Source organism: Pangasianodon hypophthalmus, chromosome 27, assembly GCF_027358585.1.
Source record: "Pangasianodon hypophthalmus isolate fPanHyp1 chromosome 27, fPanHyp1.pri, whole genome shotgun sequence".
In the NCBI taxonomy this organism is placed as follows: Eukaryota; Metazoa; Chordata; class Actinopteri; order Siluriformes; family Pangasiidae; genus Pangasianodon; species Pangasianodon hypophthalmus.
In genome coordinates, this window is record NC_069736.1 from 3,896,323 (window position 1) to 3,920,891 (window position 24,569).

A 24,569-nucleotide genomic window follows, 5' to 3' on the forward strand; every position below is an offset into this window, starting at 1 on the left:
AAATTTGAGAACCAGACTTATATCCAGATTGGGATTATCCGTGTAAAAATAAATGTGCAGATTCAAGATACAAAATGATCGATTCTAGCTTTTTGCACTCTAGATCAATAATAATAACAATAATTCTATGATTATTACCCAGTTATTAATACACTTTATCACCAGTACTTTATCTTACTGGCTGTAGTTACACTTTTTGTCATCTAGACACATTGAGACACATTTGTAATCTCCCTTCCCATCCATTCCTCTTCATATCACTTTCTCTCCTTTGACCCCTGTTGATCTCTCAATCTCTCCCTTATTTTTCCAGCTCTCTCTGTCCGCATGTTCCTGTCAAATAGTCTTGTCAGAATTCCAGGTCTAAGCAGGAGCTACATACACAAACAGCCTTCACTAGCCCTCACACCCAAAAACGCCAGCGCTACCCATTTATTTATTTAGCACGGCCCCCGGTTCACAAGTCCTAATATAAATATTACACGACATGGAAAAGAGACTCAATTTAAGACGTGCCACTCACGCTAATAATTGGAGCGAGGCCTTGGAGGACACTGGCTGCTTTCTGAGGCTCTGGTATATGTGTGTGTGTGTGTGTGTGTGTGTGTGTGTGTGTGTGTGTGTGTGAGAGAGAGAGAGAGAGAGAGAGAGAGCGAGATTGGACGTGCTGAATAGCACTCAGTAATCGAATGGCCAGCGTCGACTTAAGAAAACAACTCAGTCCACATAATTCTAAAATGCAAAGCAAAGGGAAGTTTTGAATAACAGCTTTTAGGTCCGCATCTCTAGCATCTTGCTCGCTAGCAAGAACATGACAGACTTAAAAAAAAAAAAAACTAGAAATGTGAAATGGGTGTAGATTCAGTCGATAAGCATTGCTCTTAGACCAGTAATTCCTTTCTTGTAGTCCAGACAAGTTTGGTTTTGCTAATCAAAGCCTTGATAAGCATGATTAGCCTCGATTAGCCACAAAACGCAGATATACATCTTAGAAAGTTAGATAGCCGAGGATGTTTTTTTCTGTACAGGGAAAAAGTGTGGTCAGTTGTTGAACGCAGTTAAGTGGTTGTCTATGAAGGAAATATAAAATTTCATTTGTTTCTTTTAAACTTAATAGTGATGCATATATTTCTCGCATTACTCAATGGATCACTAGCAAATTTAGCAAGCTAATTTCTCTAACTAAGTAGCTAGTTAATTCTGTGCATGTTCCGTGTTCTCCTTGTGGTCAGCAGCAGCGGACACGCTAGCTGTAAAGAGGATAAGACGTCCCTAACAATGATGTAATAGACATGACAGCTCTCGCTGTGTGGCCTCAGGAACATTTCAAAGATTTATGAACTTACTGCATACACACAGTCTCACACATCATTAGCTGTGTGAATATTATACACTCCTCCAGGGCTACAGCTACCCTAACACACACATACACACACACACAGATCCGGCGGTAACAAGCAAGTCGAGAGCAGTGCCCCGGGCTGGAGTCACCTTTGTTTCAGACGGCCAGGTCACTCCGTGGCTCCAGACAGCCGAGACGGCTGCACTCTACTGAGGCTCTGCTAACACTGGAGATTAGCTACAGCGCTATCACTACGAGCGCACATGTGATTCAGAGTGTCCCCGGAGCTCACACACACACTTAACTGCGTCACACAACCTCTGATAGAGTGTAAAGGTTGGAATTTTGTTGATTTTGAAACTCATTGATGCAGAGACATGTTTAAACATACAATCTTTTTTGCTATTTGCTTGAGAAGCATGAACAAAAGGGACGCCTAAAAAATGTTCACTTGCTATTTATACAAAAACTAAAGCATTTCAGATATTTTCACCAGTAATTTTGTGCCTTCATGCACCAAAACAAGATTTAAAATTGCTTGGTAGAAAGAGCTTGTTTTTAAACGGTGGCTCTATTTTCACAAGCTTGCATGTGACCATTAGTGAATTGGCTCCGTCTCAGTCACTATTTAAAAAAACAGACAACCCTCAGGAGTTATTTGGCAACCGCATTGCCTTTCCCTGTCAGGAAGGGTTCCATTTAGAATCCATTAACAAACAAAGACCTCCCAACCATCCAAAGAACCTCTAAGAAACCATTTTCAGTTTGGTTCCTAGTCTACAAAAGTATCTGCTCTAAAGCAGGAGCTAAAAAGGTTCCTGCAACCACACAGGAGAATTTTTAAGGTGCTAGATGAAAAAAAAGTGTACAAAATAAAACTGGCACTGTTGTCTCAGGTGGAAATGTTCCTAAATTCCAGTAGTTCCTAAAAAAAGGTTTCCTTTGTATACAAACACATGCTTTAAGAAGTTTTCATTAGTTTAGTCACTTTCACATTTTGTGAGACCTGAGCGTCTGAGACCTTTAGAGACATTTATGAACCTTTATATAGGTCTAAACCTTTGAATTTTTATGTGTTGCCCCAGAGAGACAAGACTAAAGAACCCTTTAGGGTGCTAGATAAAAGTATTTTCTCTGAATATACAACCAAGGTACTAAACTTGACCCTGGGTTCAGAAATATTCCTGAAAACACCTTTATAAACCTTATATATGAACCTTTATATGAGTGTCAACTTCAAATGTAGTTTTCCAGACGCACAAATTAGCAGACAAAATAAACCATAGAATAAACATTAAACAGGCCAAATAAACAATTACCAGGCAAAATAAATAATAAACAGATAAAAATAAATAATAAACATGCCAAATAAACAATTAACAGACAAAATAAACAATAAACCAATAATCTAAACAATACACAGTCAAAATAAACAATAAACAAATAAAATTTTAAAAAAGACAAAAAACTTTGTCAGAGACAAAGAAGAATGAGAGTTATCATTTTCTATAGGAACTAAAATCCCCCCAAAAGTTCCTAAGTTCCTGGAAAGGTTCCTATGGGCACAAACACATCCATCAAGAAGCTTTATCAGTTTTACAGGAGACATGTTTACAGCCACCTTCACTTTCTACCAGACATTTTAAATGATCTGAATGTCTGAGAAGTTTCAGAGACATTGTTAGTTTTGCTCTTTTTCCCCTCAGCTACTTCTAACCTCACCACAGCAGCCAGTCCTGTCTGTTTTACGGATGATTATTGCCTCCGATTTGCTTTAAAGGCAGAAAATTCGGTTATCATACAGCTGACTGGTTCCTCGCCACATTCCAGAAACAACGAAATTAAGCAGCGTCCTCTTAAATGCCTCTTTTCCTGATTGATTTTGGTAATAAACCTTAAGACTAAAACGTGGAAAATGGCCGTCTCTCAAAAAAAATCTCCCACACATTCCTCACTTGGATGAACATATTTCTCGAGTGTGTGGCAGTGTTGGTTTTGGAGATTGTTCCTGCGCAGAATGGTCTTGTGTTTACTGACAGGCGAGTGTGTGACCCTGAGCTGGAGGAGATGCTGCCCTGGGCTGCCCCTTTGTGCCCCTCAAACACATCCATGTCCTGGAGGGATGATCACTATCCCACTGTAAACAGCTCCTGGAGATCGAGCGCCATGGATAATTTACTTCCAGCTTGGATCTAGTACACTTGCTTTTGCAAGGGCTATAAGAGCGCCTGAATATTAGAGCCAGGTGTGTAGATTGGAGGTGAAACTGTTTTCTTTGGGGCAGCAGGTCAGAAATAAAATGGAAGACTGCAAGAGAACCACTGTTAGAGCACTTTCACAGCTATTAGTCGGAATCTAAGCAAAATTGATAGGTTTGGTTTTGATGTTGCAAGTAATTAACCAAGCCAAAAAGAAAAAAACGCTGTCAGAGGAGTGCGTAGGGTTGAAAACATCTTCGTAAAAATCTTCTGGAGATCGACCACCATGGATAATTTACTTCCAGCTTGGATCTAGTACGCTTGCTTTCTCAAGGGCTATAAGAGCGCCTGAATATTAGAGCCAGGTGTATAGATTGGAGGTGAAAATGTTTTCTTCAGGGCAGCAGGTCAGAAATAAAATGGAGGACTGCAAGAGAACCACTGTTAGAGCACTTTCATACCTAATAGTCGGAATCTAAGCAAAATTGATAGGTTTGGTTTTGACGTCGCAAGTAATTAAACCAAAAAAAGAAAAAAGTGTTGTTCGATGGGTGCGTAGGGTTGAAAACATCTTCGTAAAAATCTTTCATTAACTGGTCAGAAATACAGCAACGGAAAACTTAACAAACCTTTACCAAGTTTGTGCAGAAATCATTAAAATTACCCAAGCACAGAGAAAACGGAGCTGGCACTAAATAAATGATTTTATATATTACCTAAATAACTAGATTATAAAGTTTGGGGACGTCATCCAGTGTTTCTTTTCTCTTTTTGTTCGTTGGTCTAAATATCCAGAACATATCCCTACAAATAGACCAAATATCCAGAAATATATATCTACAGCCCTGTCCTTTGGGTCAGTGTAGCAGAAAAGCTGCAAACCAAAATACACAGCATGCTGTAAGTAACGAATGAAACACTTACTTAGGGGTGCGCTGTTATAGCAAAATAATCAACAACACGGTCATGTGATGCAGTCCATCACAAAGCAGAGTTACTGTTACCCCCAAAACAAGATAGTTCCTATTCTCACTTACGTTATAGCAGCTATAAACATTCATTCCCCATCAGGGTTTGTTTTTCTTTCTCCTGAAGTTAATAAAACACACAAACATACAAAAAAAAAACAAAAAAAACACGCAGATTGTCATGTTACCAAGAAAACACAAACATAAACTTCCCTGTCCTGATGACTTGATTGAAAACGTAAAGTTACCTCTGACTGTTACAAAGCGCTGACACTGGAGACTCCTTCCAAAAAATGTTAAATAAACATTTCCTCACAGAAACAACTTATGTCAACATATCACTGATTACACAATTTTTGTTGAACGTCCTCCATACAAGCCCCTGAGTAAGTTGTTATTATAGAAATGATAACATATTAGAACGAGCATGTTGAGATAAATCTTGCACCTGGAACTAGTGGCAGAGCTGCTATTCAACACCTTCTGACCAATCAGAATCGAGAATTCAACAGCCATGCGGAATAAGAGACTACGGAATGGCTGTTTGTTTATAATACACGCTAATGGACTAGCCGTATAAGAGCCCATGCTGCGTTCCACACCACTCTGTGGTTACGTGCTGAATGTGCTTACTCATTTAAGAGCCTGTTATTTTTCAGTGACTACTTGCCCACCACAGGTTTTGACAGATTGAGAAAATATCTCTTGTGTCACGTTTTGATAGTACAGGCGGCGTTTTGATTGGCACGTGTTCACCCTGTACTCACTCCCGCACTGTGGCCTCGCTTCAGATTAATAGTGGAAAAGCGAACGTCTGATTTCATGACCTCACATCATCCGCTAATGGAAGATCGGTTTACTTTGCGACGTTTGAGTGCCGTTTGGTGCCAAATACCTGTCACCAAGACGTTCTTCCAATCCGAACGGCAAAAAGCGTGACGATTATTATTAACCTCATATCCATCGTGCCTCGCTTGGGTTTCTTTGGGTTTGAAAGTTGCCCTTTTATAGCGATGTAGAGTGAGCTGAGCTCGCAGCTGCAGCCCAAATCCTAATGTTAACTGCTATAAAAGACTCAGCCAAACCCTTGCTTTTATAAAAGCAGCTTTCACTAACAACTTTCATCTCTGAATGCTGTTGTTTTTCCTCTGATCTGTCACTGGCAAGCTTCGGGAGTGTAGCTGCTGGGAGGTCCAGCAGTCGGTGATCACTAACAGAGAGCGGCTTAAAGGATAAGTCTCAGAGCACAAAGCTAGGAGCTTCCCGCTTAAAGCCACACATTAATCCCCATCAGCTGGGTTCTGCATGTGTGTGTTTGTGTGTGTAGTTTAAATACTTTCTCATCATTACAACAGGGAAATTGTAGGTCAAACCACTCTTGGTCAGAAAGTGTTGATTAATTTTCTATAACAGCAGCTTGGGCAGCAGTTCCGGATGTTTCTACAGAAACAGCTCATTCACAGGGACTTGTACAGTGCACAAAAAAAGTCATTAGATTTCTACATCAGCACACCATCACACACAACTGTTGTGTATATATGTGTGAGAGAGAGAAAGAGAGTAAGAGATACGGGGCAAGTGAGTCGGTCAGCCTTATGACCTGCAACCCCCCGGCTGCCCCAAGGTAAAGCAAGGCATTGTGGGTTCAGGTTCTCTGCTCCCTCCCTCTCTCACACAAAGGAAGCGGGGCCACATTGTCCCGAGCAGCTCAGCCGTACAGCAGAAACAAAAGCCTGGTCTTTCATCAGGCCGTGACGCCTGACCCACAGCGCTCCGCTCGCCGAGAACCTCAGAGCCAATTCCATGCTCAAGCTTTCTCTTTAAAAATGATTTACTCCTAGCCGACTTTAAATCTCTAGAAGGGTGTGCTTGTGCCAGATGATGTGTTGTTTGTGCAAACACATAAAATTTTGGAAGATGCCTTGCCTGAAACTGAGATCAAAGTGGTAAAGTGTTCCTTGGCTGCACATTTAGTAATAAAGCACTTCAGGATGTGCTGTTACAGGAAAATAATCAATGCCAGTGTGCTGTGATGGTGCTACCACTCCGAAGTTGATTATTCTCCAATAAACGACATGTTTTATTCTCTTATACCACAACAATTTGTCAACAAATAAATTTTTCATTTATTAATGATCAGTATATTATACTTTTTATGTGTTTGTAGTTATGTTCATTTGTAATTGTGGAATGTCTGAGAAACAAGTTAGTTCAAGTTAGTTAGCTGTTATCACTTATGTTCCAGCTGCTATAAAAGTTGTTCCTTCACCAGCCTCACTTTTTTACCTAAGACATTTCATGTTATGGAAAAACTTTAAACGGTAAGCCCTCCGCGCAGAAGATTTTCACATGCACAAAAATGTTACAAAGCGCTGACACTGGAGACTCCTTCCAAACTGTTAAAAAAAACCGTCTCCTTACAGAAAAATTCGGTAGTAATGTCAGAGTTACTTGTTATAGAAAATGAATCAACACCAATCAACTGACCAATCAGAATCAAGCATTTAATGGCACTGTGTTATAATGGTGATTAATGGCCTCTCGGGCAGATATGCTAAATAAGATATCTTAGTAGAACTAATGCAAGTTGTGATTTGCTGTCAGTCCTCGTTTAGTCTCCACCAGGAGAGCGCCAGGAGAGCGGTATAACATTAAAACCCATTCTTTCTCTGTAACCAAACATAGACAGGACCCACTACATCCTATTGTTGTAGGGAATCTCCCAACCTCAGAGAGGCTGAAGGGCTTGAGGGATTACTTACGCTACGCCATTGTTGCCTGTAAAACCGGTGCATTTTTCGACCTTTGACAGGGGTGCTCGTGTCAAACACTCGCTTCCTGTAAACTGACAAGCACCAATGTGTGTTTATTCAGGTCAGCTCTTTAGGCCAGATTGTGAAATATTGCTCCATTGTGTGTCGCCGCTCCTGCGCTGTATCCAGTTACGCATGGGGGAATTATCAGTTTGCCAGGCGGGCCTTCGGGCTGTGTGTTGGACGAGCTCACTGCCTGCTGACTGAGCCAGTGTTTATATTGCAGGTCACTTCCTGGGCAACAACACAGTGATCGATGTTCTGAGAAGCCAAGGCTACGAGGTGGAGCACACGCCAGCTGGCCAGCCCATTAACAGGTAACATACACTGAAACACACACTGAAACACACACACACATCCAGTTTGCCCTAAGAAAACTTTAACACCACTGTAACCGAACCACCGTGACCACGACGAATTCTATAGATATCCCTACTTCTGAGAAAACCTCAGAAAATCCCTACCTCAGAGAAGCATATTTAATTTGACAATTTTGCGCAATTCCTTGTTTTTAGCTTTTGTTCCGAGTCCACATCCTTGATCCTGCTCTCCGGTGGGAGTATAGGGTTTCTTAAACACTCTCAGACCCACGAGCATGCTAATCTGTGCTCTTATATTTCCTAACAGCGTCAACACAATTAGCTCACAAGCTATTGCGGTTTTAAATTTGGTTCTTTGGCTGGAATTCTCTCAGAGCCCTGGGAGAACCAAAAATGAAGAACAGGAAGAGAAGGAAGCGGACATGCTCGGTACAAATTTGCCATCACACCATGACCTTCTCTTAAAGCCTGTGAAATGGTTGAAAGCCTGTTCAGCCATATTTTATCAGTTACAGCAGTGTAAAGTTACACGTGCCACCGCATCACTTGCGAGCTAGCTCTGCCCCAAAGGCTTTGCGTCTTGTTTATTTATTTCAAGGCCCATTTTCGTGGACTGGAAATCCAGTGGAAATTGTTTTGCGAGCGATTCGCTTGATGCTTGATGCTTGATGCGATTTCACCAAAACAGATGTTCGGCTCATTTCGGCCTCGTCTGTAAATAATTGGAAAATTTCCCCGGTAATAAGCCTCCCTTTTGTTTTTTCTGCGTCCATCCGTGTCTCTGTCCGTCATCAAAGACGAGTTCAAGGCTGCTTCCTTGGCTGCTTCCTTCCAGAACCAGCCTGAGCCAACAAACCAGGGAGCAAACCAAGCGGCCAATGTTTAATGGCGGCAGCTGACTGTAATCCGCTAATCACCTAATTGAGCCATTTGGAGCTGCGATGGTGGCGATTTGGCTGCAAAAATAAACCATGTGTCAGAGGGGCAGTATTTATAGAGTGAGATCAGAGTCAGGGTCGTGGCTCTATGGCCTCAATCAGGGATCTCTATAACCATTATAGTGTGAAGTAAAATGTAGCTTCATTGCTCTTAAACCCGTAACTGTGTAACCAATCCTGAGCTTCATGGTGGAAACGTCTAGGCTAGTCATTGTCTAGGTTCAAGCAACACATAAAATACTGCCTTCTGTTCACTACACAGCAATGCATGAATGGTATATCTAGATCTTTTTTTTTTCTAGTAATCATAATACAATTGTAAAATGTATTTTTTTAATACACCAAATATGTCTAGGTGTGGACACAGCACGGAAAAACTATACAGTGAAAGTAGTCAGTAGTAGTAAGTGTGCAGTCAGAATTATAATAAAAATTAAATATACAATAAAATAATAAAATAAACTAAAATACATGATTAATAACTTAATAAAATAAAAAATATGTATATGAAAAATATATAAAACATAGTGTCCACACTTAAATGTTCTCAAGTAAAAAGCAGTAAATTATTTAAACCCTAATAAACAATAAATATTTTTTAAATTGACCTGACACAATTCGTATGAAACCCAGTATCAAGATTAAAGTTTGAGTTAGATACATTTGTACAATATCCTGTGACTTCATTTGCATAAAATCAATTCCCGATGAGATATGATTTATTTCATATCTTTTCATCAACTTTTAAGTACGAAACTTGAGTTATACTAACAGGCACATCTTTAATCAATACCAACATGCAAAGACAGTTGGTTGCTATTGATTAAATTGATATGGAATTAAATTTAAAATGCACAGAAACACATTTTATTGGATTGTACAAAAAGCTAGGCACAATAAAAATGAGTTTTTGAGATTTGTAAAAAGTGGTTATAAAGTTTTTTCAGGAGATGGAAGAAACAGCAACTAAAATCACTTTTTATTTCAGATTTGCAAAAAGCAGTCATTTTAAACCTTTATAATATTTCACATTGTTTCTTTAAACTAGAAGATAAACAAGGACTAAACAGTACACTGTAATATAATAATAATGACTTATAATTCAATGCAGAATGCAAAAAAATGCTCATTAGAAAATGAAAAATATTTATTAGAGAATAGGAATATGGGCCACATGAAGTTTCATACTGGGGAAATATTGAATGAAAGTGTAGAATTGTTGATTTTGACCTGAACAGAGCGCAGATCAGCGGTCCCACACTGCCTGAATGAACCAGTCCATATAATCAGCTGCAGAGGTTCTGCTGGTTCTCCAGCTGTGGACCAGAATGGAGCCTTTGTGTACACGGTTCACGACTCTAACACTAACTCTAACCTGATACGTGTTGCTCAATCGTGATTTTAGAGAATGGAAATAAAAGCCACTCTGAGAAGCTCAATATAAATCTGGTAATAATATAACAGCTATTCTAAACTCCTATTTTCAGAAATGCACTAGTTATGAGCTTGATCAAACCTGCTGAAGTAGTTTAGAGCTTGATCATGCTCCAGTCCAGAACCATGGTGTGACGTAATAAAATGAGGGACAAATTCGGAAATCTGACCCAAGACAGAGCTTATTAATATCAGTTTTAGCATATTGTATGGGTCCTACAAGGTCTTACATCATGCTAAGAGTCAAGACGAAATATGCTAAAGAATATTTTGGGTGAATGACAGAGTAGTAGAAATGGTGGCATTCAGAATTTATTGTTTAATCATTTAAGTCACTGACTAATTTTGCCGTATTAATAACGTTAACAGGCGTAGTAAATAAAATACCTTCGTAATAGTTCCACTGAAGATGATTAAAATAAGATGCTAGTAATAGGGGGAAATGAGATTTTTTTCTTATAAAACCAGATCTATCTTTCTTTTTCTCCTCACCAGAGTGTAGCTAGCTGGCTGATAGCTTTCATACAGAAATGGGAAAAATGAACAATCCGGATTGGTTAATCCTGTTTCTCACTATAGTATCTGGTAGCTAATAAAATTTATTTAAACAAACTGAGGGATGTATTTAACATTTGGAGCGGTTAAATATGGAGCAATCGGTAACCTTCGGTAACCTTTTACAAACGTTGTTATAGCGCAACTACTGCTCAAAAATATTATTTGACGCATATATACTCAGCTGTGAATAAGCATTCTTCCAGGGGGGTTCAAACCTGAAATTCCCACCGTAGCTATGCCTGTGATCATGCTAAAGCTTCCTAAAGTCTGCGTGCCCCTGCCCTAACCTGCACTACAAAGCCACCATTATGCGCTGCATATATAGTTTACAACAAGGAACAAATAAATTTTAATGTGAAGTTCTTACAGACTATAAAAAGTTGTGGAAGCACAAGGGAGCAGCGCTTAAATGTCACGGTCTGATTTAAAGTTTGCCCCTTTTTTACATCCACAACGTTATAAACTCCAGGAATTTATGCATTCATGGAGAATTTGAATACTTCAGCTATTTCTCTCTCCTTTCTGGGTGGCTATCTCTGACTCCGAATCAGATAACTCAATCGCTTCGTTCATCTCTCTGTTCTGCTTTCTCCTCTAAATGTCTTACTCCCCTCTCACACTCCATAAAACACACACACACAAAAAGTGAGGATGGTTATTGGACACCCAAGAAAAACATCTCATCCCTTTATCAAGTCATCAAGACATTTCAAGTCATCATCTGAAAATGCAGGGAGTGGACAGAATGCTGTTCCACCTCGTCTCATTCTCTTTCTTCTGCTTCCCCTCTTATATAAGCACCCACACAGATACACGCCAAGCACACAGAGGCATTTATAAAATGGATGGGTTGCCAGATTGGAGGAGACACTGGAAGCCTGCGGTCCAGAAAGTTCCGATGTAAAAATTCGGAGAAAGTTTGGCGTCCCGACTTATTTGCACCATTGCCGCTATAATAGATGCTTGTAATGTTTCAGACACCATTAGAAGCCACATGTATTTGCGTTTCTTGGAGCCAGATTGAACTCCGATTAGAAGCAGATGCTCTCTTTTTATCTCCAGAAAGCCAGGATCCTGCTTCATCAATCCCATCTTCACTTTCCACCCTAAAAATGAACAAACCTCAGAGAATTAGGGCCTTCATATAGTCCCAAATGGAGAAAATAGCATCTAAATAGAAGGTTCTGGCTCGTTATTGATGTGATGCATATTTCAGATGCTTCCTCTTGAATTATGAATATGTCTGGTCGGAAAAAAGCAAAATTCTAAAAGCTTTCAAAGTGGTCATGATAGAACTGTCCGGATCGTTTGTTGAACAAAGTGTCCAAATAAGCTCTTCTTTCACAGAATCCAATTTTCATAAACCAATTCTCTTTCAACCAACTCCAGCACCAGCGGAACATGTTGTGGTGGCTTTCCGTACAGCGATTATGCATAGTTTTAGACTAGAAAGGATTTCCATTGGGGAAAACACCCATTAACCACACTGCAATCCAGGACTAGGCCTAATCTGTGTCTGTAAAATCAGACTGTTTATTTCAACTCTTCTTCGTTCCTTCACAGTGGCAAGAGATCCAGTCGTCCTACAGATGGAGCGGACGACAACGCATCAGATGTGGAGTCGCCAGTGGAAGCCTTCTTTCATGAAGACCGAGAATGGCGCCCCATGGAGGAGGAGGATCCTCCACCCCACTTGCTGCTCCCAGACAGCTTGGAGCTTCTTGAGAAAGTGGAGCGCAAGCTAAAGAAGAAACGGCGCAACAGGCTAAAGAAGCAACGTCACCGGCAGTTCAATGACCTCTGGGTCCGCATGGAGGAAAGGTGGGTTGAGCAGAATGATCAAATCTTTCATGTTGTTGATACCCTTAAGACTAAAGCTAGGACTTAATAGGAAATTCGAAGAGTTATCACCATGGTTTGTTTGGTATTTCCCGGTGAAGCATGAACACTACCAAAAAGGGGTTGGTCAAGGGTTCATTGCATGGTTAACAATTTCACTTTCTACCTAGCACCTTTTCTGACAGGGAAACTATTATGGGCTAACTGAAGAAACTTTAAAGGTGATCGAACTCTTCTAGATAGACAGGGAAATGGTTAAGGCATTGGGCTACTGGGCTAACTGGAAGGTCAGAGTTCAACTCCCATACCACCAAGCTGCCACTGGTGGGCCCTTGAGCAAGGCCCTTTGCCCTCAACTGCTCAGCTGTATCCTCTCTCAGTTGCTGTCAGTTGCTTTGGATAAAAGCATGAACCAAATGTGGTAAATGTAGACCCTTTTTTAAGACTGTAGCTAAATGGGGTAGTTCAGTGGTAGAGGACCTTCACCTATGGCCAGAAGATTGTAAGCTCTAAAAAGGTTGACCGGCATGAACCATTAGATAGGGGTTCAGAGGGGAACCAGGGCCACTGTTCTGTACTACCACACTCGATCAAGAAGCTTAACCTGTAGCTGCCTGAGAGGCCCTCAAGGGCCTTTTCCTTTTGTGTGTGAGAATATGCAGAGAGAAAAATTCCCATGTAACACAAAGAAAGGTTCTAATAGCACTTTCAAGTTTAGCAAGGGTTGAAGGTTAGTTTCAGTTAGCAGTGGAACAGATTTCTGTAAATTCTCCAGGTGAAATTCAAGAATTTCTGTTCTTGAGGAGTTTCCGGATTTTTCCTTGTATTCCGTGTGAAGTGAGAGTTCGAGGCAGCTGGTATAGCTGTACTCAGTATATAGTGCATATAGTGTTGGTTAGGGGTATTTAGCTTGAGGCAATGGCAAGAGAGGACAGGGTCTGGCAGGAAGTACTCGGTCTCTGATACGCAGGTGTTAGTTCATCTGAGAGTCCTGGAGGCTTCTCCGCTATCACATCTCACACTTCATGCATATATCCATACACATGAGACTGCGATCCCATCATCCCCCCGCAGCACTGCCTCTGCCTGAACTGGTCTCTCAGCCTGAGACACAGAAGGATTCTTTACCATGTGTTAACGCCCAGGGACCAACAGTTGAAACCTGAGGACTTCCTCAGAGAAAATGAAGGACAAGGCATCCATCATTCAGCGTTTTCTCAGGGTATATCAGTCCATTTAGACCAGTGACCTTACATCAAGAGGTTTTTAAAGCATTGATAATAAACCACATTAATGGAATAAACTATTGTATGGAGTTAAGGGACTCATTCTATACTAGCTAAACTAAATAACTATCGTGTAAGTTTAAATGTGATTTAGATCATTTAAGCCCCTGTTTTATGGCTTTTATGGATTTCTACCAAACATACACTAACTCTAAGACAAATATGTCTGTACCATGTTTGTAAAAACTCCATCTGATGGTTCACATATATTTTGCAGTCGCCTACGCTAGTGCAAAAATATCCTTTTAACAGATTCATTATCAAAATATACTCTGGTGGTCCGCAGCAGGTGAAACCCAGACTGTAAAAGCAAACAATATTTTTGGGATATATACTGAATTTATTTTTACCTGCTGCAGAGAAACTCAGCTGGGACCCAAACGTTTGGCCAGCAAGTTGTTGTCCAGGGGCCTTATTATAGAGAGCCTAGTGTCTCTCTCACTTTCTTTCTCCTACACACACACATATGTCCGTCATCATCCCAGAGCTCTAGGGAACCCGTAGAATTAATTTGTCTACAATTTTAAACTAACGTGTACAAGCCGTCGTGTTTTAGCCAGCTGGACTCATAAAGACAAGGGGAAAAACTAGCTGGACCTCTGAGTCCCATCGGTCTGCACAAACTGTTGACAGAATCTGAGGAAGTGGATGTGATTTCACTTTTGGAAAAAAGGGGACAAAAACAATTTATTCGTCTTTTTCTCCTATGTTTCACAAAGCACAAAGCGGGCTAACCTTGACTCACGCCAGACTTTTACCCAATTCAACAGCATTCATTTTTTTTCTCTGTCCATTTGTATGGAAAATAACCGTATTTATTGTGACTGCTCGTTTCATAGCCTTGCACAGCAAGCCTGACAGTTCCGTGATGGATTATTACAAACATTCAAACTGGAAATTGTCGCTGTTGAATGTGTGCATTTTCGATCATCATTTTCAAAATCCAAGCTCATTTGTAGTTTTAAAAACCTACAGCCCCCTTTCCCGACCCCTTGGTTTGCAGTGGGCGGATGAATAGCTGCTTTTTCGCTATTGCTTTGATGCATGGCCTAATGCTAACTGTCAAAAAGCATTAGGAGGCTCAAATCGAGCTTAAGTAAACCTTCATTCAGAGTAAGGATTTAAAAGGGGGGAAAAAAAGAAAGAAACATTGAAAAACTGGCTAAAGAAAAGTGAAAGAAATGTGACAACATCAAGCACCCAAGTGTTGCAGCCAAATTCAATCAATGCAAAGTAAATATTATTAACTACAAGCATATGACTTGGATGAAAATTAACATATTTGGTGTTTCCTGAATATCGAAGTGTGTTTCATGATGTTTTTTCCCCACACTATACAGATACCCATTTTTGGTGGCTAAAAATGGCTAAAAAATCGCTTTGGATAAAAGCCAAATGAGTAAAATATAAGTATAAATGTAGTAATTCATTTGGCTGGACCAATTCAAGAGCAGTACTCACCAGATTCCTCCATTTTCAGTGCTATTCAGGACAATAATGATATGTGTGGAGAGCTTATCTTTCCAAAGAACCAATTTTGCTGTAGCTGTCTATAAATCAGCCTCACTGTAAATCCACCTCTAACAGGTCTTCTAAAAACTAGCAACTCCATACCATGGGATTATTCCTGTCTTTTTTTCCCTCCATGAATTACTTTCTTCTCCTAGCATTTGGAAGCGAGAGAGTGTATTTAGAGAAGACAAACCATGTGTAACCTGCCATACAGCCACACGTTCATAACAAGCACAAATCCAGTAGGGTCCAAAAGTCCAAACAAGGTTTTGTCAACCTTCAGTGATATAATTCAAAGAACTTTTTATTTGCTGGAATCAGGAGGGACGAGAGTGCTTAAGGAGTGTACTAATTCAGTAAATATCAGGTGTTAGTCATTAACAGACCACAACACTTAACACTTGTTACTAGACGAACATTTGAGGAGTGCAAACAGGACATAATTTCTTGCTGTTTTTTTTTATTTATATACACTGTTTTTAAAAAATAACAGTTAAAGCAACAGGATATTTGACTCGAACAAAAAAAATCTATAACCACTGAATACCTTGAGGGTTTAGCAAGGTTCGTTAAAAAGTTCCAAATCATGTTTATATGTAACCCACATCTATTTCCCATTTGAAAAACAGGATGTTCAGGATCTTAAACATTTCTACAGACAAAACATCATCATAATCTGATTTCTCCTCTATTCATAGCACAACGCTGGAACCGCCTCCGCCAGTCGTCCGCATCATAAACGGCTACATCACGGTCCAGGACGACTCACGAGATCACGGGAGGTCCAATCACGACAGGACATTCTCAGGCTCCTCCCCCACAATGGGAGGAGCTTCCTTCACCATGCTGATATTGTGCCTTCAGGTGATCGTGCTCCTTGGCTTAAGCCTATAAAGCATCTGTGTGACCTTGAGCTTGACCATGTGACGTCTTGAGAAAGACTCTAAAGGTCATTCAGAGAGACTGAAGAAAAAGACTGCTGTACATTCTCCTTTAATGTATTCTTCATTTTCTGAAGGATGACTGATTCACTGCAAGCGAGTGAAGGCTCTGTAAATACCAAATGTATCATAGATGTAATTTAGAGACATGAATAAAAAATGGATCCTTTTTTGTTCATTTTTATATATAAATAAGATTCACTATATTTTTGTGACTAAATGAGGTACTAACAAACATTTTTTTAAATCTCAAATCTCCCTTATTCAGGGAAAACAATGCTTCACTATTATTTACATTCTCTAATGTGTTTGATTTTTTTTTTATTACAAGGAGTTTATTTGTTTAATTTATTAAATATATAGCTTTAGCTTATTCTTATTATTATTATGTGTTCTGACAGCTCTTTATGGTTCGGACTGGCTCTTTTTTCCGTGCTTTCTAAAGATTTTTATATCACTGTCATCCACTAGTACACATTCCAGTAACATACAGTACGTGGCACCGAGTTATGATGTTTATGCGATTGAAAGCAATAAACTATTTATCTAGTTGAAGTCTCTCGTGTGAAAAGAAAAAAAATCAGGAATGCTTCATTTTATTGAGTGTGTCAAATGGTTTGGTGCCTGTTCAGAAGAGTGCTGAGCTCCAGGGGAATTTTATTACACGATCGTCAACTTCCTTAAAGGTTGCCACAGAACGGCGTTCGCGTATGAGACATTACCCATTTCTTCCAGTTGGGAGAAAATGATTAGGCGTTTCAGGGCACATCTGGAGCTTTGCTGCTCAGGGTCAGATCAACAACGTCTACAGCGATGCTTTTCACAGCTTTCTCCAATTTTCTCTGAATGCTGATGAAAAGGCTCTGATTTTCAACACATTTAATGGATCGATGGTGGGCACCAGATGGCTCGCATTTTATTCCGCCCGCAAGAACCCAAGTCGTTCTCCATGGTTCGCTTGTGGAACATGAAGACCCAGATGTTTAAAAAAAAAAAAAAAATCATGACCCAGTATCTGGCAACCATGCTTCATATTGTTTTATGGGTACATTTCGAAAATCCACTGCTTTGGCCAAAAAGGAAGAAATTCATCTTGATCCGGCGGGAGAAACCCTGCTCAGGATGTGTTTTGTCTCCATTGATTTAGCCATCACTGCCTGGCGTCTGAGCCATGTTGGGGAAAATGATTCAATTTAGCCTTTTAGTGTATGTTTTATTAGCTCTGACTATGAGTGGACACGATGCCATGTGCGCCATGTGAGCCGTGTTCACAGCAAGCTGGAGTGGTTTGAAATGTAATGTGTGAACAGTTCATTGCCCTTGTAAATGTGGCTTTGGTTTTATTCAGATTTAATGAACTTTACTGGGTTGAGGTTGCTCGAAATATTAGGAAAAATCAAGCAGATATCATGTCTGAGTTATTCCTTTTTTCCATGACTGCCTAGTGGACTGTAGTAGCTGTAGTAGGATCATTGTGGTGATTGTTTTTTTCCAGTCCAATAACTAGATAAATCAAAAGCCCTTCTCCCTACTGACTTTCAGAAAACAGAATTAATTTGATATATACAGTATATCCAGTATACACAGTATGTTTAAGCATAACACTCTCTTGTCAATTTATGTACTTCTTAGTGGCATGCTAGAAGATGCTAGAAGAGCATAAAATCATGCAGATACAGAGCAAGCGTGTCAGTTGTTGGTGCCAGGTTGGCTGGTGTGAGTATTTCAGATACCACTGATCTTGTGCAATTTTCATGCAAAACTGTCTCTAGCGTTTACACAGAATGGTACTAAAAACAAAACAAAAAAACTTCCAGTTCTGTGGGTGGAAATGCCTTGTTGACGAGAGAGGTCTGAGAAGAATGGCCAGACTGGTTCAGGCTGACAGGAAGGCCAAGGTAACTCAGATACCCATTCTTTACAGCCACGGTGAGCAGAAAAGCATCTCAGACACTGTTACCACCTCAAAGTTGTTTATTTTCCAATAAGAGCATATCCCAATGTGTTTATTTTCCAATAAGATCATATCCCAATGTGTTTTATTCCTCTTACACCACAGCAATTTGCCAACAATTATGTTTTATTTATTAAAGAATGGCATGCTGCACTTTTTATCCATTTATAGTTACATTTAACGTTGGGGAAAAACCATGAAACAGGTTAGTTCCTGTTTTTCAACTTAGATTTTAGCAGCTATAAACAGTCTTTCCTTCACCAGACTCTCTTCTTTCTCATCATGTTACCAAAAAACGCAAACTCTAAACTCCTCTGTTGGAAAACTTAAAGGTTTACCTCTGACTGTTACAAAGCACTGGCACTGGAGACTCCTTCCAGAAATATTAAATAAATGTCTTCTCGTAGAAAACTTAAACATATCAACTATTCCACACTTTTTAATCTGCTTATGTATACCATCAGCCGTACAAGTCCCTGTGTAAGCTGTTACTGTAGAAACAATATGGTATTAGAATAAGCACATTAATATAATTTGTCTTGTATCTGGAACTACTGTGAGAGCTGCTGTTAAATAAAATTTATCACTTCTGGCCAATCAGATTAGAGAATTCTATAGCACTGTGGTATAATAACTCATTTTTATGAGTTCATGTTTATACATTACTTTTTATAAACTTTAAATCACACACATTACACAAAATATTAAGTTTTTATGCTAGACCAGAACACAAAGCTGTGCTTTGACGCTGTTGATTTACAGCCCAGTGATTGTACTTCTGAATAAAGGATGATTTATTGTGTGTTTATTACCAACTATAACATACACGATTAGCTAGACACAATTAGCTGGTGTTGATACATTTATTACATGTTTTTTTCTTCCTGGATGCAAAACTTATCAGATGTGAGAGTGACTGAGTTCATTTTGCTGGTGTTTATTTGCATGGCCGTGGCTCAGATTGCTTAAAAAGCCTCTGGTGCATTGGCTGAAGCTTTCACATATCAGCTGTCGGCCACTGTAACGCCGCACATATTGTCTCTGTTACACACACACTGCCTTTGTCTCAATGCGAAATGTCAAACACAGACCTCGCAGAAATGTCATTCATGCAGCGCTGATATACAGCCAGCCCTGTCCACTTTATGAACAATCACATATTTAAGGTTTCTAAGGGACGACGTGGGGCAAATGGAGGTGCCAGATGACTGATGAATTACTCGAGCGGGAAGGGGAAAAATGAAAACCTTTGAAACAGGTTTTTTTTCCAGACTTGCCGGGAAAGACAACACACAGATGGACATTTTGGACTGAGGACGGTGAATCACGGAGTTCAAAAGCAATATGACTTCCTCTTAAATCTTAAAAATGTTTTGTTATGTCAATCAACGGCCGTGTTTTGAGGATGAAGCGCTTAGTCACTGCATTAAAGTTGGTTGAGGTTACTTTCTTTTGGTAACATGAATCTGAGGAACTAAAATGTGGAGATTTACCGTCAAATGCAAAGGTTTGTACACCCCTAGGGAAAACATGTAGAAATGTAATTTTGAAGAAAAGAAATGACATTCAGTTTGTTAGGATTCAGTTACTGAATTACCACTGTATTATCACAAATAACTAAAATAGTGAAGAAAGAATGTACACCAGAGATAACGTTATAACCACTTGCCTAATATTGTGTAGCTCTATACACCATGTGCCACCAAAACAGCTCTTAGCCGTCGAGGCATGGACTCCACAAGACCTCTGAAGGTGTGCTGTGGTATCTGGCACCAAGACGTTAGCAGCAGATCCTTTAAGTCCTGTAAGTTGTGAGGTGGGGCCTCCGTGGATCAGACTTGTTTGTTCATCACATCCAACAGATGCTCAATCTGGGGAATTTGGAGGCCAAGTCATCACCTTGAACTCTTTGTTATGTTCCTCGAATCATTCCTTAATCCAAACTTTACAAACAAGTAGAGTATAAATGATGTAGACTTGGAGCTAATAGCTCAGCTAATATACAATATATAAATGCTTACAATAATATGATGTTCATGAAATAAATCTGTGCTGAGGTGTGTCCTGGGTACAAAAAATTCAAGAACTTGTGTGTAACATGACTCGGGACATTTCCCCTCCCTGCCAGCAGAGGTCGCAATCACTGGAATTCGAGCACAACCTCTAACATTCACTTCCTGGTTACTTCCTGGTTTTGAAGTATTTAAGCAGTTCATGTCCTGCTTTACTGTTTTGGAGATTTGGATTGCATTTTCACTTTGTTTTCTCTGGTCGGTATTAAACCTCTTAGAGATGGATTTTAATGCTGCTTTTGAGTCTTTAATGTTACACCCTGAAACAGAGGTACAATTTCCTTTTTTTCTGCAAAGACCATGGAGGTTACAAACTTTTGCACTTCATGTATTCTATTGGAAGACACTTATCAAAAGTTTAAAGTGAGCAATACGACAATCGGAGAAAAGCACCCGAAGAGGCAAATGAGTGACTCTGGTAGTCCTGGGAATCAAACATTAGCTAAGGCTAACTAAGAACAGCTTCATTCCCAATCTCTAAAACTTTGGCTAGCATGATAACTCCGACAATTCAAACTAGCGCTATACTAAAAGCTAGCTGTCACTATACAAGCTGCGGTGATAAATAAAGAGTGTTCGTAGCAGCAGATAGATTACAGTGATTAGTATTCAGTCTCATTTTCACTGTCATGTCTGTTACAGGTTAGATTTAAGTTTAGGTTTTTCAGAAACACAAGCAGTTGCTTTTAAACCTGAACAAAATCAGGGATAGAAAATATGGACTGAAGGAAATTTTTTTTCTCCTTTGAGAGGAGAACAATATATATCTTCAACAATATGGCTTCCACCTTCATTATGTGGCAACTTATAAAATAGCACTTGATCCAGCACAATCTACAGGGTGTCCCAAAAGTCTCCATACAGAGGGGAAATTAATGCTTTTTATCAAAATGTCTTCCAAAATTTTTCATACTTGTTTTATATAATATATATTTTTTCAGATAGCCATTAACAATGTGTTTGATTTCAATACATTCTTCTTTTGTCATTCTCATGGCTGGATCAGGAAGCTGTCGCAAGGTTGCGATGGACTTTAACAGGAAACATGGCGAGCACATCACACACGACACTGTTGCTAAACTTATTAACAAATTCAAAAAGACTGGAAGTGTTGCAGAACAACCGAGAAGTGAACGTCCACGAACATCCACTGACGAAGGCACAATAAACACACTGCTGGCAAACACAGTCCCCTATGTATGGAGACTTTTGGAGCACACTGTATTATTAATTTCAGTATTAAATCCTTACTAAACACACTGAATATGGTGCATAGTGAATAAAAGTTAAACATACTGTACACTATATGGCCAAAAGTATGTGGACACCTGACCATCACACTCATATGTGCTTGTTTTTGTGTCTTTGCTGTAATAATAACCTGCAGTCTGCTCACAAGAGCATTACTGATGTTGGGTGAGGAGGCCTGGGGTAGAGTCAGTGCCCCAGCACTGGTTTGGGCCTCTTGGTTCCAGTGAAGGGAAATTGTAATGCATACAAAGACAATCTATACTATTGTGTGCTTCCACCTTTGTGGCAACAGTTTGGAGAGGAACCACAAATGGTGTGATGGTTAAGAGTCCACAAACCTTTGGCCATATAGTGTATCAGGTGAAAGAAACATCAAGTAAATAAAATAATTGTATTCTGTTACTTCCTAGCTCTGCACAGAAGTAAAACGGGTCTCAATAATGCCGCAATTCATGGCCGAACAGCTTTTTTCCCCATCGGAAAAGAATAAGCAAACTACTATGAAAGTGTCATTAATCACCGGTCTGCAGAAATGTCACTGAATTCAAATATTGAGTGGTGTGTTTAGGCTAAGCGTTTAAGATTCATTGCCATGCCGAGCTCCAGTCGTGGCGGCGTAATTGAAAGCGAGTGCCTCTGCGTTGAGCATAATGACGCTGGAAGTCTCCTTCCTACTTCTGGAAAGCTTCTCAGTTCAGGTTCTACGCTTCACAAACGCACAGCTAAACAACAGTGTCTGTCTTTTTTTTCCCCCCCAAAAGATAAATATGTCATAATTTAATAAAGTGGCTATAAAATTACCAGCTCTGGATTTTTTTCTCATTTAGCTTAATCCTAATGTTGGTCTTGTCATCAATCAAAAACACGTGCAGTGACGCTAAAAGCCATTTCCAGCATTTCGTTCGAGGGGGTTGAATTGGTGTGGCTGCTGTTCTGGATTGGTTTGAGCTACGGTCCTTCAGGCATCACGGCACACGCTTGGCGTAGAGTTTATTTTCACAGGCTATGGAAAAAATACAAAGATTAATACACATGTAGGTGGCATTCCCACGCAGGCCCGGGACCTGAGCCTTGACAGCAGATGCGTAATCAGGAGCAGGACAAATGACCGTGCTGAACAGCGCTCATGTTAAACGTCTGCTCTGGATAAAAAAAAAAAACCACATGCTCTTTCATGGGTTTCTGTTTCCATTTAAGCAGGGATCCCATCTGGAGCTGTGTAATTAGCCGCTTATGGACGTGCATGCCTTACAGCTATGCTAAGGAAAATTTGTTGGTCTCATGTTATTGACTCAGTACTAAGTGAAGCACAACGCACGTCACTGTACGGTGTGTGTCACAAATCAAGCTCTACTTCCTCACACTGAGAATTACTATTTACAGCATGAGTACACTGATTAGGAATAGATTTACATGTTTACATTTTTACATGACGTCACGTGTACGCTTTAATACACTTTAATAGCACAGCAGCAAAATTATGGCACGATCGACATCCTGTTCTGACGTCAGCAAACACTAAGCTGACTGCCTAAGAAATGCAAAATATGTCTTTTAAAAATTCTTTGTGCTATAATTCACTTAAATTTCTATAATTAACAATTCTTTAATTATATTTTATTGGTATAATTAACTTTAAATTCAAAAGAATTATTTCAGTGATATGTGTTTTCCTACAAATTTTAACTTAAGTCAACGATTTAATTATTTTTTTAAAATGCTGTAGTTAACTCGAGTCAAGTTTTTTTAATTGCTATAAATAAATTTATTATTGAATTATTGAATTTATGCAGATATTCAACTGTTGACTTTAAATTGAAATGAATTTAAACAATTCAAAATGAACAATTTCATTGTTTTTCTTGCTATACATTCAAATTCATTGTTTAATATTTGTCTCTTTTAAAAGCTATAGTTAATTACATTTTAAACACATTTGTTCTAATCAACCTTCAATTCAAATTAGTTATTTAAATAATTACAGGTTTTTAATTTCTATAATCAATATTCAATTCAAATCAATTCTTTTATTGTTTTTAATATATATATATATATATATATATATATATATATATATATATATATATATATATATATATATATATATATATATAAACATATTTTGTATGTTTTTAATTAAGTATATGCATTTTTAATACATAAGTCTAACTTTAAATTCAAAACAATTATTTAATTAATTAAACATTTTGTAGTTGCCGTAATGACCATAAAATTCAAATGATTTCAAATTAAATAGTTAAACATTACATTTTACAAACACTAACCAATCATGAACCACTCAAAAAATTCAGACATGCAGCCAAGTGCAAAATCTCTTTTTTTTTTTCCTCAAACAGAGGTCCAAGAGGTTAAACATTACATATAATAAATGTATTCTGCAATAAGACAGCGCTCTATAACACACAGCAAAATCCAGAGGAAAAAAAGAGAAAAAACTAGCAATGACCTCCAGACGTGATTTAAAGTAGTGAATGTGTGACATCTCACAGAAATGTGAAGAAGAGTGTACAGCAAGGTGGAGGATATTCCCACTGAGAGAATCCAAAATCAGCTCTGAGGGTTCGAAACAGGCACTTACGAAGATAAACGGTGGAGTTCTTCATTCTGATTGGTCAGACGGTGATTACACGTTATGTAATGTGCCATTTTTTCACATGTGGATGCATATTACTCATGTGATCACGTGAAACGGATGTGATTTGTCCTTAAGTGAAGGTTTAGTGTGGGATGAGGCTGCACATGGCTGAGTTTCTGAGACTTTTCCCCTCTGTATAAGTGTAAATGAATCATCGACAGGGCTTTGAAGATGAAACGGTGGGCGGGGCTTCATGGCTGTTGTCCAGGCCGGCTGTGGACGCATGTTCTTCACCTGTAGCTACAGCTGCTGCAGGCTGAACCACACTTCAAAGGTGATATGAAACACACGGGCAGAGAGAGTGTGAATGTGTGTGTGTGTGTTGTGTGTGTGTGTGTGTGTGTGTGTATGAAGAGAGTGAGTGCAAACACCTGCACCCGTCCCCCTCCTCCTCCTTTAATCTCAAAAATGTCCACAGATGTGATGTTGATTTGTGGAGAGCGTGACCTAATTTCTTCTCGGTTATTTGTGATTCATTTCCCTTTTT

The 24,569-nt window shown here is 39.3% G+C and overlaps 1 protein-coding gene across 1 annotated transcript in view; it reads left to right on the top strand.

Moving 5' to 3' along the window:
- The window catches only part of trabd2a (TraB domain containing 2A), a 59,348-nt gene extending 42,644 nt beyond the window's left edge, over positions 1-16,704 (top strand). Inside the window, exons 5-7 of the mRNA XM_026921566.3 lie at positions 7,548-7,638; positions 12,135-12,392; positions 15,907-16,704. Coding sequence (XP_026777367.3) covers positions 7,548-7,638; positions 12,135-12,392; positions 15,907-16,102 — 545 coding nt within the window. The 3' untranslated portion in view covers positions 16,103-16,704. The remainder of the gene's footprint in view (positions 1-7,547; positions 7,639-12,134; positions 12,393-15,906) is intronic.
- Positions 16,705-24,569: the final 7,865 nt, after the last annotated feature.